At 29.8% G+C, this 14,853-nt stretch overlaps 1 protein-coding gene across 1 annotated transcript; it reads right to left on the bottom strand.

Moving 5' to 3' along the window:
* Positions 1-2,431: 2,431 nt before the first annotated feature.
* Positions 2,432-9,503, bottom strand: LOC123210042 (vacuole membrane protein KMS1-like). The gene is made up of 8 exons (XM_044628204.1): positions 9,223-9,503; positions 8,144-8,355; positions 7,690-7,768; positions 5,864-6,151; positions 5,098-5,261; positions 4,158-4,274; positions 3,129-3,302; positions 2,432-2,959 (listed from the first exon to the last, which is right to left on the bottom strand). Exons 1-8 carry the CDS (start codon positions 9,278-9,280, stop codon positions 2,813-2,815), a joined length of 1,239 nt encoding a protein of 412 aa, XP_044484139.1. The 5' UTR covers positions 9,281-9,503; the 3' UTR covers positions 2,432-2,812.
* Positions 9,504-14,853: the final 5,350 nt, after the last annotated feature.

Genomic DNA, 14,853 nt, shown 5'->3' with positions numbered 1-14,853 from the left:
TAATCTGATCTATAATATTATTATATTTTAAAAAATAATATATAAATAATTAACCATCATTGAATGTGGTCCATTCAACATCTTCTATTATATCATTCAAGAGGATAAGCACATCAATTGTATAATAATTTATTAATATTTTTGTCCACAACACACTCCTGTTTAGTTTATATATAGTATATAAAATTTCTTTTTAATAATAATAATAATAATAATAATAATAATATTGTTATTATTATTATAATATTTGAAAGATTCTTTACAAATCAAATATAATATTTGATATGATATTATTATCCCAGATTTGCCTGAAAACAAGCTTAATCTTTTGGTCACACCCAACTGCTGCAACTGTCTTCTTCCCCCCATCTCATTAATATATTGAAGAAATTATTATTTTAAAGTGTATATATATATATGTGTGTGTGTGTGCGCGCGCGTGCGCGCACGGGGGCATGCACACACGTGTGTGCGTGTGTGTGCGCGTTTGCTAACGCACGCCAACCAACTAGAAGCCATGATCTTATATTTATAATATTGACCATGTGCGTGTGCACGTGTGTGCGTTTGCTCACGCGTGCCAATCAACTAGAAGCCATGATCTTATATAATTATATTTATAATACTGCCCTAGGTTAAAGATGTACATAATTCAATTTAAACCATAAAATCAAATAAAATCATTTAAAAATTACAGTTTGATTTAGGTTAGAATTATTTTAAACCGTTTTTAGTTTGGGTTACGATTTGACTAATTTCTAAACCAAACCAAATTATAAATTATATTTTTTTAAAATACATACATATAATTATATTTCACATAATTTTCTAATAAATAATAAGGTGTAAAACTTGTTTTTACATAGTTATTTTGTCACTTTCATTACATATATTATATTCTATAAAATTATAATCCAATTAATTTTATTAAATAATATATATTTAGAAATGAATTATTTTAATAAGTTCAATCCAAATAAAACCGTATTTTTTAGTTTAGTTTGGTTTGGTTTTAAATCTAAATTGTTTGATTCCAAACTTTTTTTTTCTCAGTTTGATTTGAAAAAAATCTCTCAAACTGTACTAAACTGGGCATTGCATACCCTTACCTAGGGCTAAGTCAAATTGAGCTAATTCGATTCAAATTAGTGTTTGGTTTAATTTGAGTTAGAGTTTTATATATACCCACTTTGAGTATATAATAGCGTACACACTTATATGTATTATCACATGATTGAATGTTACTTTATTCTTAATTTAAAATCTCCTAATCGTGTGATGACACATATAAGTGTGTATACATATGCGTACTAAAAATGGGTAGACAGTTTTATTAATAACTTGATTTGAGTTCAATTTGAATCTTTCTCTGATAATATCATTCATCTCATTAATTACACTATCCATTCTGTCAACAACCTCCAATGACATCTCCAATCAATTCAAATGAATTCAAGCTTAAACTGACTTTTTAGGTTTCGAAACAAACTTAAGCCAATTTATGTTTAAACTTAACTTGATTCGAGCATAATCCTAATTAATATTAAAACTAATATATGTTTTTTGTTATTATATTAATAAACCTTTGAGTGAGATTTATTGGTGATTTAAATTAGCCAATAATTGGGTTTGAATCAATTAATTAATATATAATTATTCCAGATTGGCTAATATTCAATTAATTATAATTAAAGTTCCAACTCAATTGACAGATAATGTGGAAGAGGAAAATGCCCATCATGCATCCACTAACAAATTTCTCCATTCAAATCCAAAAATTGCCCAAAATAGCTTGAGCCACATTAACAATGTGTTTCTTAGAGATAAAAAAGAAGAATTGCTAAAAAAATATCTGAAAAATAAAAAATTATAAAAAAAATCATTAAAGAAAATAAATTTGTTGATGATTTACTCAAGTCAAGTTAATAATAAGTTCACCAAAAATGAAAGAAAAAAATTATTAAAAAAATAAAAAAAAACATTGAAAAGTATGAATCTATTGACTACTTACTCAAGTTTAATTGGGCTACCTTAGTTCAAGTTTAACTTGTTTGAGCTAAAATACCCACATATGAGTTTATTGGAGCGAAGCTAATAATGAGTTTACCGGAGTTGAAACAGAAGAATCGTTGAAAAAAAAAAACTAAAAAAGAATAAAAAGTCAAAGAAAAAGAAAAATCATCGAAGAAGATGAATTTGTTAATAATTCATTCAAATTGAATTGTGAGTAATTTCACAAAGATAAAGAAGAAGAATCACCAAATAAGAAACATGAGAAGAAGAAAAATTGTTGGAGAAAATGATTCTATTGATCACTCAATAAGTCAAGATAGCCTACCCTAATTCAAGTTCAGATTGTTCGAACCAAGCCTCTGCTAGTTGGACTCGAATCCATCCCTAGGTTACTATTACACATATAACATGATAAATGGGCGAGGAATGGGCCAGTAATTTGCCATTGAATTGCAAAAGAATAATAATAGCAGTTGAATATGTTCCAATTTCACCACTACTTTCCCAATGAGGTAAAAAAAAAGCGCCTAACTAAACCGTGCTTTCTCCAACGTGACATAGAATAATTATATCTGCTACTTCGTCTGAATAGTGTTCCTTTTTTCTATAGAAAGCAAATTCTATAAAGGACTTTGATGAAGCAGACTGATTTTCAAGCTGAACAATTGTGAGCGATGCGGGAGCCATCGCATTATCCTCCTTACCAAATTATATGAAAAGAAAATGAGAGAACAATATGTATATCAAGCCACTTGTTAACATTCCTAATTTGATCAAGTCGATGCTTATGAATTGTTAGTTAATGCATTGCTGCTAGCTCTTTAACCTGTTTTTTCTTCAGATATGTCTGGGCAGATGCATTCACGATCTTCACAAAGAAGTTCATCAACATAAGCCACACAAAGGTGTTCCACACCGAAGCAAATGAGAAATCCCACGACTTTGCCTGGAAAGGATTTAAGAAACTATCAATATACGAAAGCGAGTAACTATTCCAATAGTCTGTATTGGAACGCTGTCCAGAAAGTTAGAAGCATCTGTTTCTAAAATGGGGCTCTCTACTGCCAAATCCAAGCAAAAATTAGACAAATGCCATCTATGGCTTGAGAGAGTACCTGAGTACTTGAAGAGGCCTGAGGTTTGAGATACTTTGCTTTGATGGTATGTATTTTAGCAATGAGGTTAGGCAAGTGAGGAGCGAGACCAGGCATGAAGCTGAGTACCCGAATCAAATTATTCTCAAGCCAGTCCAGCAGTTGATTATTACAAACTGAAATTATAAAAACTGTCTGCAGAAAAAGGAAAAAAGCAAAAAGCCAAATGTCAGAGCTACGAGATTAAGTATTTAGATTCCAACTTAATGGGGTATAGATCTTTCAAATTTCCATTTTAGTTTATTCTAAATAAGGGTGTGCACAGTCTAGTTTGATACGGTATAAGAATTTTCTCAAACCAAAATGAAAAACGGTTTGAAAAAATTTTAAATTAAACCGAACCATTTTCAATTTCAAATCAAACTGAGAAAAACAGTTTGAAGTACGGTTTAAACTTAATTTAAATATTTTATACTTGATAAATAATAATTAAATTATAGTTATCTAGATTATGAAATAAACATATAAAATGAATATAAAATACATATAAAATAAACATGTAAAGAAAATGACCAAATATATATTTAAAAAAAAAGAAAATTGGTACACCTAATTGTTTATTGAAAACTTTTTGTCAAATATATATATATATATATATATATATATATATATATATATATATATATATATATATATATATATATATGTATATGTATTAAAAAAATATGGTTTACAGTTTAGTTCGTTTTAAAAATCATCCAAACTGCAACACTAACTGTAAACTGTTTTTCTAAAATTAATCAACTAAAACCGAATTGTAACTTTCAAATGGTTTGCTCCAGTTTTATAATTTGAACCGAATTACAGAAACCCTTAATTCTAGAAAAATCATTTTAAACTTACTGACATAGTCCAAACATGTGCAACACCAATAAGAAGTAACAGTGGCATAACCAAAAACTAGGATCCTTGTATTAAAAGAACCCAAACTTGGCTTGGACCTAAACCAGTCCACGACAAGAAGTGTATGAGAATAGGGACATTTCTAACCTGTATGTGAGTTTTAATAAATGCCTTTCCAATCAACGTAGCAAAAAAAAACTTCCAAAATGGAATCCCAAATTGTCCACACATGATGCCAGCAAGGTCAAAGAGTGGATTTGGCACCTACAAAATAAACCATTTGTATTAAGTTGCAAATCGTATACAATTCAAATTAATAGTGAAGTTCTCACATCAAGGTTTTCTCTTGGCTTTTAAAAAACAGAACCGATTCAATTTATTGTTCTAGAGACACCACCAAAAGCACAAAAATTGGAATGTCTGGTTTGAAGTCAAGCTTCAAAAAAGTAAAATAAAAAGAGATGTTTGATGTATCCATTCAGAAAATCAGCATTTTGAAAGGCTGTTTGAGTAGATTAATCAAAAATCAAATGTTCTGGCAATAAGTATACACTGAATAAATTTACACTGGCATCCTTCTCTCATCCTACTTTTAAAAAATAAAATAGAAAGGGAACCTATAATAAATAAAGAGCATCATGTTGGATGTTAACTTGAAGGTTTGGAAATGCCAATACAGAAGTCTGTAATATAACTCTCAAAATTTTAAAAACAGAGAACTTGACAAAAGAATGGAGAAGAGAGGATTCAAAAGTCTTTAAAAAAACCCATGGGGACGGGAACAGGTCTCTGCTCTGGTTGTTTGTATTGATCAATAGTAAAGTTTTATTATTTTTTCTTTTTTAAAGATAATTCAACTGTGGGCAATCTTTTGTCACGAAAAGAATTAACTTCTACACTAAAAGCACATGGCTTCTTTGGTATCTCTTAATTAAGAGCTTTGCTCAGTGGCTAAAACTTAAAGGTCTGGTTGAACTCTTGATTCCAGATGATCAGACATGAGAATTACTCTCATACATACGGACAGACTGACAAGAGAAAGAGAGAGAGAGAGAGAGAGAGAAAGAGAAGATAGAGAACCACTAACCGAAGCAAGCACTAAAATCGTGAAGAAGTTCAAGTGTTGAGAGTGCGTGAAGAACCAGTGTTTGACTTTTCTTAAATGAGCAGTGAAAAAGCCTTCATGTTCTGTTGGGGAATCATCCAATTCGTCCAAGGCATCCAATCTGCTACTGCTACCTGATATACATGCTGCATAAATTGGAAAACAAAAAGGTTATGTTGTAACAAGAAAAAAGATCATTAGAATATGGTCTCACTCCTACTTATCCTCAAACGTGAAATCTAATAACATCAACCATTGATGCCACAGGAAATCAATATGGAGCTGCAAATCTATGCTTCTTATTTACTATCATTTGGAGGACTAAAGTTGAAAAGTGGAACAATGGCTCCATAAAATGGATCAGCACCAGTGCTATCAGCGTGAATCTATTCTAAATTCTCATGGATTTCAAAAGTTATGGCAAAATTATAGAATAGCTACAAGAAATTCATGCAAAGAGCTAAGGCAAGTTTCAGCAAAGTACCCACTTGGGCATAATCACATGATACAAATTCAAGAAAAAAAGCACACTCCAATCAAAAGACCACATAATTAACAACCATTCCCCACAAATAAATCAAAAGATAATAATAATATATAAAAGAAAGCTTACTGCAGTAATTTTTTAATTACATTTTATTCTTCCCAACTAAGTCCTTATTGGCTTTCTGCCAAGTCTTTAATGATAATTTCAGTGTCAAATCAATGTTACATATAATGATATCAACATAGAATTTGGTGATCATACCTGCCCTTGAGATAAAATAAGGAGGAAGCTCCCCAAGTGCAGTGCCAATGCCCCACAGAACAGCTTCAATCTGGACCTTTGGCAAAATGCTACTAAGAGGAACCTGTGACCCATACAATGGGGATCCAAATTCATTGCAATCCTTATGAAGCCATGAAGGGCTTCTTTTTAACTGTATTGTATCATATAGAGCACTTTTTAAGTCAACCCGACCACATTTCATTGCTTTTATTGTGAAAAGCGCAATATGTGGGCCCAAGTAAAGGACAAAGGTGTGCAAACCAGAACCTGGAATTAAGAAAAAGAATTAAATAAACAAAAAGAACAATATATTACAGCTTTGTTGAAAGTGGATACTTTAACAAGAAATGAAGACCTTATCGCTTTACATAAGTAGGTTTAGTCATCTATTTTACAAATTAATTAAATAAGTTTTACTGTCTACTGATCTAAGTAGGATGGAATTTTTCTGCTATAGACAGAGTGTAATATCAACAGGATTAACCACAAGTTTTATTCAATAAATTAAATTTCTCTTAAGATGTAACTTTGTCATGGATTACATACTCTTTCTTGTGAAATTCAGATTCTCCATAGATTTGGGAGAAATATTTACTTGTTAATTTGAGTCAAATGCAAAACAATATTTAGCAACTTATTCCGCTGCATCAGTTTCAGCACTATATATACTAAGCAGATCAGATCAAGGTGCATCATCAATCAAGATGTTACCTGAATGAAAAATCTAGTTACAGTGGAGGCATATAACCAGAGCAACAAAAACAAAAAATAGATATGATTCTTTGAACCAAAGTTCATAATGGACATACAATATATTTCATCAGTAGGCACACAGATAGATAAAGATACATTCAAAATACAAAACCTACAATCTTTAAAATCAGCAAACACAAGGAACAGAAAAAACGTACCAAATCAATTTTATCAAGTAAGTTGGGGATAGAAAAGAAAATTAAAGCACAGGATATCTATCTGATACAACCACGCAGTATTAGTTTATTATAATAAAAAAGACAGGAGGATTATCTGAGCAAACCATTCTTTCACAAAGATTTATGTAAGTTGTGATATGTGAATTTATTGTGACCTGTGATCACTATATTCAATTTCACAGTAGTAAAACAGGCTTGATAGAAGTGTCTAGGACAGGATTATTAGTCAAGTCTTTTACATGGCTACCTTCCAAGTAGAATCACATGGTAATTGTATGAAAAAGGTTGAAATTTGATTGCTTAATTCGAAGGTGAGCTCTTAGCAAAAGGGATAGTCCATGATAGTCCAAATCAGTGACTTTCCGAAACTCATAATCCCTCAAACAATAAACAAAAATCTCATACCTCAAACAATCCCATCTCCATGTGTATGCGTCAACAATATTAATACTAATAAAAACACAACCAAAAAAGTCATCTAATTCTTGGCCTTCCACCAAAGATGCGGGATCCTAATATAAAACTTACACAATATAAGTAGGTGTCTTAAAATGTAGATCTACTTCTTAACCCCACAAAAGCCGTTCAGTTCTGAATTCCCCACCACAAATCCTATACTAGACTTGCATGGTTAATATCCAAAACAATGTGTTATTGATAGTAGTGATAGTAGTTATAAGTGTAGCATTACAGAATTGCCAAATCTTATGAGATATGCTTCCATAAAATAGAAGGTAGTAAGAACAACAGGCACAATAACTACATATCTCTCTCACACAAATAGTCCAACCAAGAACCTTTCTACTCGTAGCATCTCATCAAGATCCAAAAATCTTATGAACAATCTTGTGCAAAATGGAAGTAGTTTCTTACCAAGGCCAATCGAAGAAGCAACACCCAGGGCTATCCACCATAATCCAAACTGGAAATATTCAGAAAGTTCCTCAACATGCTGCAAAAAAATGTGATTGCAAGGTTCACAGGGCAGCATCAACATAATAAATGTTAAGAACATAAAATATTGCAAACAATTCTTATAAAAGTTTGCAGAAAACTCATAATCTGCACTGTGGACACTATCAAAATACAATTTATAGCAGTTCAAAACCAGTTTAGAATAACCAGCTAGCCTAATAACAAAAGGTGGTAAAAATATTAGTGAATGTACCATATTTATTCATTTTTGCATAACAATCGAATCCTTATGGGAAAGGTTACAGAATATCATGGTACAATGGAACCAATGGCAAACCATAAAAACAACATATCTGCACTAATAGAAAAAAAAAATGTCCCTTTGCAAAATATAACAAACAAAGCATAATACCTTCTCATGAGAACCATCAACTGTCACAAGCAAAATTCCAACGGCTACAACCACACTACTTAGGAGCAAAAGCCACCCTCCTTTTGCCAAAAGATACAATGTTGATTGCTTAAGATATTGAACAACAGCCAAAATGAAATACTTAAAAGTTCTGAAGGGTTGAGTTGTTAGAGTCAGATTCACTAACTCCTGTTGATGCCGCTCATGGACATCTAAAATCAAAAATAGAAGAAAACAATGGTCAAGTGAACAGATATCTAATCAAAATTCATCCCATGTAAAAATCACCACAAATGGATACAAAGGTCAATGAATAACTGCAATACATTGTCCCCAACTAGCAAACACAACAAACTAACACTTTAGCAACACCCCACAAACAAGTATACAATATGGTCAAAGTCCCATCTAAAGTCAATATTAACATAGATTAAAACATATCATATTCTCAAAATCAAATCAAAACCTTTATCACCAATCTATATCTGAACTTCTAAAAAACAACTAAACCGTACAAATAAAATTAAGGATCCAAATACCCAACACGTAATAATTTCACACCTAAATTTATGCTATATGTCATCAAACTTCTTATTCTGGATACAATAGTTGCACGATACAACCGATTATATAAAATCATTAAACAATTCGATTTTTTTAAAGCTAAAAAATCATCTCAAACGGATACATAGGTCAATGGATAACTGCAATACACTGTCCCTAACTCTTCAATCAGAAACTAAAAACAGCACGAGTGTTCCTTTACCAACACAAAGAAGCAGAGATGAAGCAAAAATAACAAGCACTTTAGCAACACCCCACAAACAAGTATACAAAAAGGGCAAAGTCCCATCTAAAGTCAATATCAACTTCAAACCAAACCTTTTATGAGAAATCCATTTCCGAACTTCTTCATAAACAACTAACCCATACAAATAAAACTAGCAACGGATCCATTTTATATCATATGCAATCAAAATTCTCATACTGGATGATACAATAGTTATATTATATAAACCATAATATAAAAACAATAAGAAATTCGAAAAAAAAAAAAAACAGGGAATTCAATAACTTGCCAGAACTCGACATGTCCATATCTTCTGAAGACGAAGTGGCTCCTTTGCCAGACCCCATTACACATACATAGCTCAATATTCTGTCCCCAAAAAAATAGGAAGATCGATGAAAATGAATGGGCTTTAATGCGGAGAATTGGAACGGTTAAGTGTCTGGAGAATTTTAAAAAAGGGTAAAAACCGGAGATCTAAAAACAAGCCAAAAAACGGGAGAGGGGAGGAAAGGGACGTTGCAGAGAAATTGCCATGGAATCTCTATATTGTCACGATTCCGACTAGCAACTGCACCAAATTACCATTCGGATAAATATTAATTATTAACTTAAAATAAGGTTTAAAAAGCTTAATTACCTTACTACCCCTTGTCTTTTTTGCAACGAGGGATCTTCACATGAGTCAAGTTCAATTACCAACATTAACATTACAACTATTGCACCAAATTAAGTCAAAAATTTAATCTGAATATATTTTTAATGAGTTTCGAACTCATGGATTATTTTTCTTCTTGTTTTCTCAATTCAAAAGTGGATAATTCTTGTACCTAGAAGTTGATTTAAGTTGAACTAAGCCTGAACAAAAATTACTTTGCGCTTAGTTTGTATCAAGAATTGGTAGTTTGAAAGTAGGTTTGATTGTTTGAATTATCAGAAAAAAAGAAAAATATCATTATAATAGTCAGGAGATTCGAGTGAAGCCAAACATCAAACCAAGTTATACTAAGTCAAATCAAATCTGTTGGTTGGTGAGTTGTAATGTTGAAGAAGATTGAGAAGAATCATTTAAAAAAAAAAGAATTATTATTAACAACGATAATAAATATTTAAACTCATACTTTAAAGTTTGATAATTAACCTATAACTAAGACACCGTAAGTGAAGTATTTTACTTTGATATATCACTAACGAGTTTCGTATTCATACATTTTTACTTGAATACCCTCACTTTGTCAATTAAACTATGCTTTATGATTGAGAGTTCTCATTTATGTACTCTCATGATTTCATGACTAGACAGAATTGAAAATGTGCATTTTGGTAATTTCCACAGCCAAGCCAATTTGACTGTCAAAATGATATATTAATATACCTGCTGGCAATATATTAATTAATATAATTTTAATCTTAAACAAAATATTAATCCAAAATTACAGTCAGCGTAAAGCCAACATGAAATTGAGATAAACATTCTAGAGGCTTAAGCGGGGGAGAAAATGTATTAGATGTTTGATTAATTTAAAAAGAAAAGGTCACATGGAATGGAATAGAGACAAATTGAGAGACAAATATTCAATTTCAATTTTATTTATAATTTAATAATATGAAGTAACAAGTAAGCATGTGTCATGGTAATGCCATGTGGCGTATGTGGTTCCGAGCACAAAAAGACACTTTGTCTCACATTTTAATACGGCGAAAACATTTATTCCCCACCCAGGGGTAATTTATTCTCAAACTCTTATTTGTGGAGTTTTAAAATTTTAAATATTTATTTATTAATTATTAAAATTAATCAAATATATTAAATTTAAAAATATAATTGTTATTTAATTAGTAATATTAAAAGAAAATAATTTTATTTTTTTATTTTTTTAACTAATAATTTTTCTTTACTATAAATTTGAAAAAATTATATTTTTTCTTGTTAGCGTTAACTCAAAAGGGTTTATGGCTTTCAGGCAATTTTCTCTTGCTCCAACAAACTACTTTGCCCAAGACCAATGACTTTATTTTTTCGGTGCTCTTTATCACTCTCGACGATAGTCAACCTGAAGGAATCAATCAAATCTCGTTTGTCGAATTGAAGTTGTGCACTTGTGTTTGTCTTCAAATCAATAGTCGCCTTTTGTCTTCGTCTTGGATAGTCGCCCTTTAATTAGAAAAAAGAGATTTGACTTATTCCGTCATGTTGTCTATCGTTGGGAGTAACAAAGAGTGTTAGAGAAAGAAAATCATCGATCTTAGGCAAAGAAGGCAATCAGCGCAAAGAAGGGCATTAAAAAACCCTAAACCATTTTGAGTTCATAATATGGGGAAAATATAATTTTTTAAAATTTAGAATAAAAGAAAATTGTTAGTTTCTAAAACTAAAGTAGGAAAATGAGATAAAATTTGTTTTTTTTAATGTTACTGGTTAAATAATAATTACACCTTTAGATTTAACGAATTTTGTTAACTTTAATAGTTGACGAGTGAGTATTTGAATTTCGAAACTTAGTAGGTAAGAGTTGACAATGAACTTAACCTACAATTAATAAATTATTATATAATTATAAATAATAATTTATAATTAATTAATATATCTATTGTTTTCTCTCTTTAAAGTGTTTTTACTGTTTTAATTTATTTATCAAATTATTCCAATCTACTATTAATAAAATACAAAAATAATATTCCATCTTATTTACAAATACTCTAAAAATTATGTACTAAGATTTTTAAAATACGTCAATAATCTGATTACTAAATAACAATTTTACTATTTAATAATAAAATAAAATATTTAAATACAAATAAAAAATAATATGAGTAATTATAATTATATAAAGATACAACTATATATAATCTGTAAAGATTTTAATTACTGTTAATATTAACTTTTAACATTTCTATAATTTATCTTTAACAAATTATATTAAAGTAACATTTCTTTAAAATATTCGAATTAGTTCAGGTCATGACATGTTATTTTCGTGTAAACTCTAATACTATTTGATTTAATTTTGAGTTTTATTAGATTAATTCAAAATAAATTTTGCATTAAAAAAACTTAATTTTAATCTGATTTTTCTCATATTATATCATATCAGATTAACAGACCGTATTATATATTATCAACTCTGGTCTTATGTTTGAGGATTATCTAGCCAAAGATGCAACTGTCTCCGTATATCCCTCATCGGAATGTAACATGTCTGACAATAATAAAAATAATAATTTAATATTTTATTAGTTGCTATCGTTACCTTATACTTAAAATAAAATTGATTAATAAATTATGGTTTGAATTAATTTTTTTAATATAATCAATAAAGACTGTAGCCGTCCATTTATCCTTTCAATAAATAAGATTTTTAACACATCAGGGCGGGCACGATCAATAAACCTAACAATTTTGTTTAGTTAACTCTTGGTCAAAGAATATTTAGAATGTTCTTCCAGAAGCACTAATATCATAAATCGTAACCAAACCATTTTATTACAAAACTCTAAAGGCCAAATGACTATGTCCCCATTTTGTGCTGTTAGCTTCTGTTGGCTTGTCTCTGTTTTGGTTCAAACTGAGTTTAGGATGTTTTTTTTGTCCCTAACTTCGGTTTGATTGTGAATATAAATTTATAAAAACAAAAAAAGACAATGTCCCACCATGGTTCGATGTAAACCCAATTTTATTATTATTGTTAAAGGTAATATTATTATTTATAAAAATATTTTTAAAAATTAAAAATTTATTTATTTATTTTCTTAAATTTAAAAACTAACAAATTCTTCCTACTCAAAGTTTAGAAAATTTACATTCTTCTTAGAGTTTTTCCAGCATGCTACTAGCGATTGAGGACAACAACGGTGTTCTCTCTTCTTCCCTGCTTCTTTGTCAATCCCATTATGTTTTTGTTCAACCTCAACCAATAAAAGTTGGAGATGATGACGTTCTTTTGTCTCCTGATGAGATGACAATTTGTTTTTACTTGAGATAAAAACGTTTCATTTTTATTGATCGATGATTATTTTATTATTTTATATAATAATAAAATAATAATTAAATAATGATATATAATTATTTGTATATAAAATTATGTTAATTATTTATACATATAATATTACTTTTTTTTTAAATAGATGAGAAACACTTAATGTTGGATGTGCATAGAAGAGAATATAACATAAATTTAGAGTTAAATTATGTAATGTTTTGTTTTTATCAATATTTTATTATAAAAAAGGAGAAGGCAACAAAGAGAAATAGGTTCAATAACTATCAATTAAGAACCGATATGGAGAGTCAAACTAAAACATTTTCTTACTCAGGTTTGTATAGAATGAAAAACAATTTGGATTGAGTTTGATAAGTCAAAATTAAAGATAATTTAGATTTGGTTCAAATAAAAATAATTCAATTTGGTTTGATTCGAGTTTAACTTGGGTTTATGACTTGAATTTATGGTTATAACTTGAGTTCATCTATTTGATAATACTATTTGTTTCATCAACAACCTTCTAATAATATCAATAAAATTATGTGTACCTACTTTGAATACATAAATAAGGACACACTTATATAAGTTTTCATATAATTAAAAGATTTTGAATTAAAAATAATGTAACATTTAATTATATGATAACATATATAAGTGTGTATTTATTTATGTATTTAAAATAAGTATATATAATATTGATTCTAATAATATTATGTATCAATTGAATAAATTTGATTTTAAATTAAGTATTAAAGATTCGAGTCAAACTTAGACCGGACTACTTGTATCCACAGAGTCCATTTTGTAGATGGGTTTAAAGTCCCAAAGATGGGTACTGGGTAGGCTCTCGCTGGGCGCCATTGTCTTTGCGGATATGGGCAGCCCACGGATACAGTGAGTCTTGTAAGAGGGCGATTGCTTTTGCCCACAACATAACTAATAATTATTTCTTTATTTTGGATCCTCCATTGCTTTTAAATCCCTTTACTAAGTTTTTAGAATTTGATATATTATAAAATTATAACGGGTAGTTTGTGACCGGTGCATTCTTCTTCGATAATTGTTCTCTTTTCTCTAGCTTTGTAGCATTATTGTTCAACAATTTGAATTAGTCAAACTCAAACTCAAACTAATTATTATAAATTCAAACAAAATTTAAATCAACCTTTATTTTGATTCGGCTTATATTAAATTTACCGTATTCACAACTCTAATGACCAGACATGATTCAGTCGTGCAAACCCAAGAAAAATTAATAACCACAACACAACAAGGACAGGTAACAGGCCCAATAAATGATACCAAATATCATGTAAACAAAGCTTAATTTATTTTTTGAAGATCAATGGTGATAAGTAGACATGACATAGGACCGTGTCAAGCTAAATTTGGTATGATTTATCGTGTTGATATGTTGTGTTATGTCAAGATTCTCAAGGATGGATCGTATTGGCTCATAGCATAACAAAGTGGAAGGATCCTTGCATCATGTCTTAATAGATTTTAAACATGTCGATCTATTATATTTTATATATTTATATTTTTTAAATGTTATCTATTTTTTATTTTTTTATAAATCGTATGGGATTGGCTCATAAACCAAACCGAAGATCTCCAATACATCTGCACATCCTGCAAAATTACAAGTTCTGCATTTTCAAGGAGCAAGTCATGCTGTGACATGTCTACCGATTAGCCCTTTGATATGAAATATCACATTTTTATTGCCAAAAGGACTATTTCCCACCCAAAGTATGCGTTTTTCTCAAGTTTCCCTCTATTAATTCTAAAAATACTATTTATCCACTTATGAACTGTTAAATTTAACAAAACTCTAATCCTTGAAAAATTTATCTCATTTTTCCCCTTAAAATTTCAAAAACTAACAATTTTTTCCAACCAAAGTTTTAAAAAATAGCGTTTTCCCCCTTAGGGTT

This window comes from Mangifera indica, chromosome 3 (genome assembly GCF_011075055.1).
Source record: "Mangifera indica cultivar Alphonso chromosome 3, CATAS_Mindica_2.1, whole genome shotgun sequence".
Taxonomy (NCBI): domain Eukaryota; kingdom Viridiplantae; phylum Streptophyta; class Magnoliopsida; order Sapindales; family Anacardiaceae; genus Mangifera; species Mangifera indica.
This window is presented reverse-complemented; position numbering and strand designations above follow the sequence as displayed.

Excerpts from the sequence above, each read along its gene's own strand:
- LOC123210042 (XM_044628204.1), bottom strand. The coding sequence starts at position 9,280 with ATGGGGTCTGGCAAAGGAGCCACTTCGTCTTCAGAAGATATGGACATG. Across the intron at positions 7,769-8,143 it reads TTGATGGTTCTCATGAGAAG|CATGTTGAGGAACTTTCTGA; the intron begins GTATTATGCTTT and ends ATTTTTTTGCAG. Across the intron at positions 2,960-3,128 it reads AGGCCTCTTCAAGTACTCAG|GCAAAGTCGTGGGATTTCTC; the intron begins GTACTCTCTCAA and ends AATCCTTTCCAG.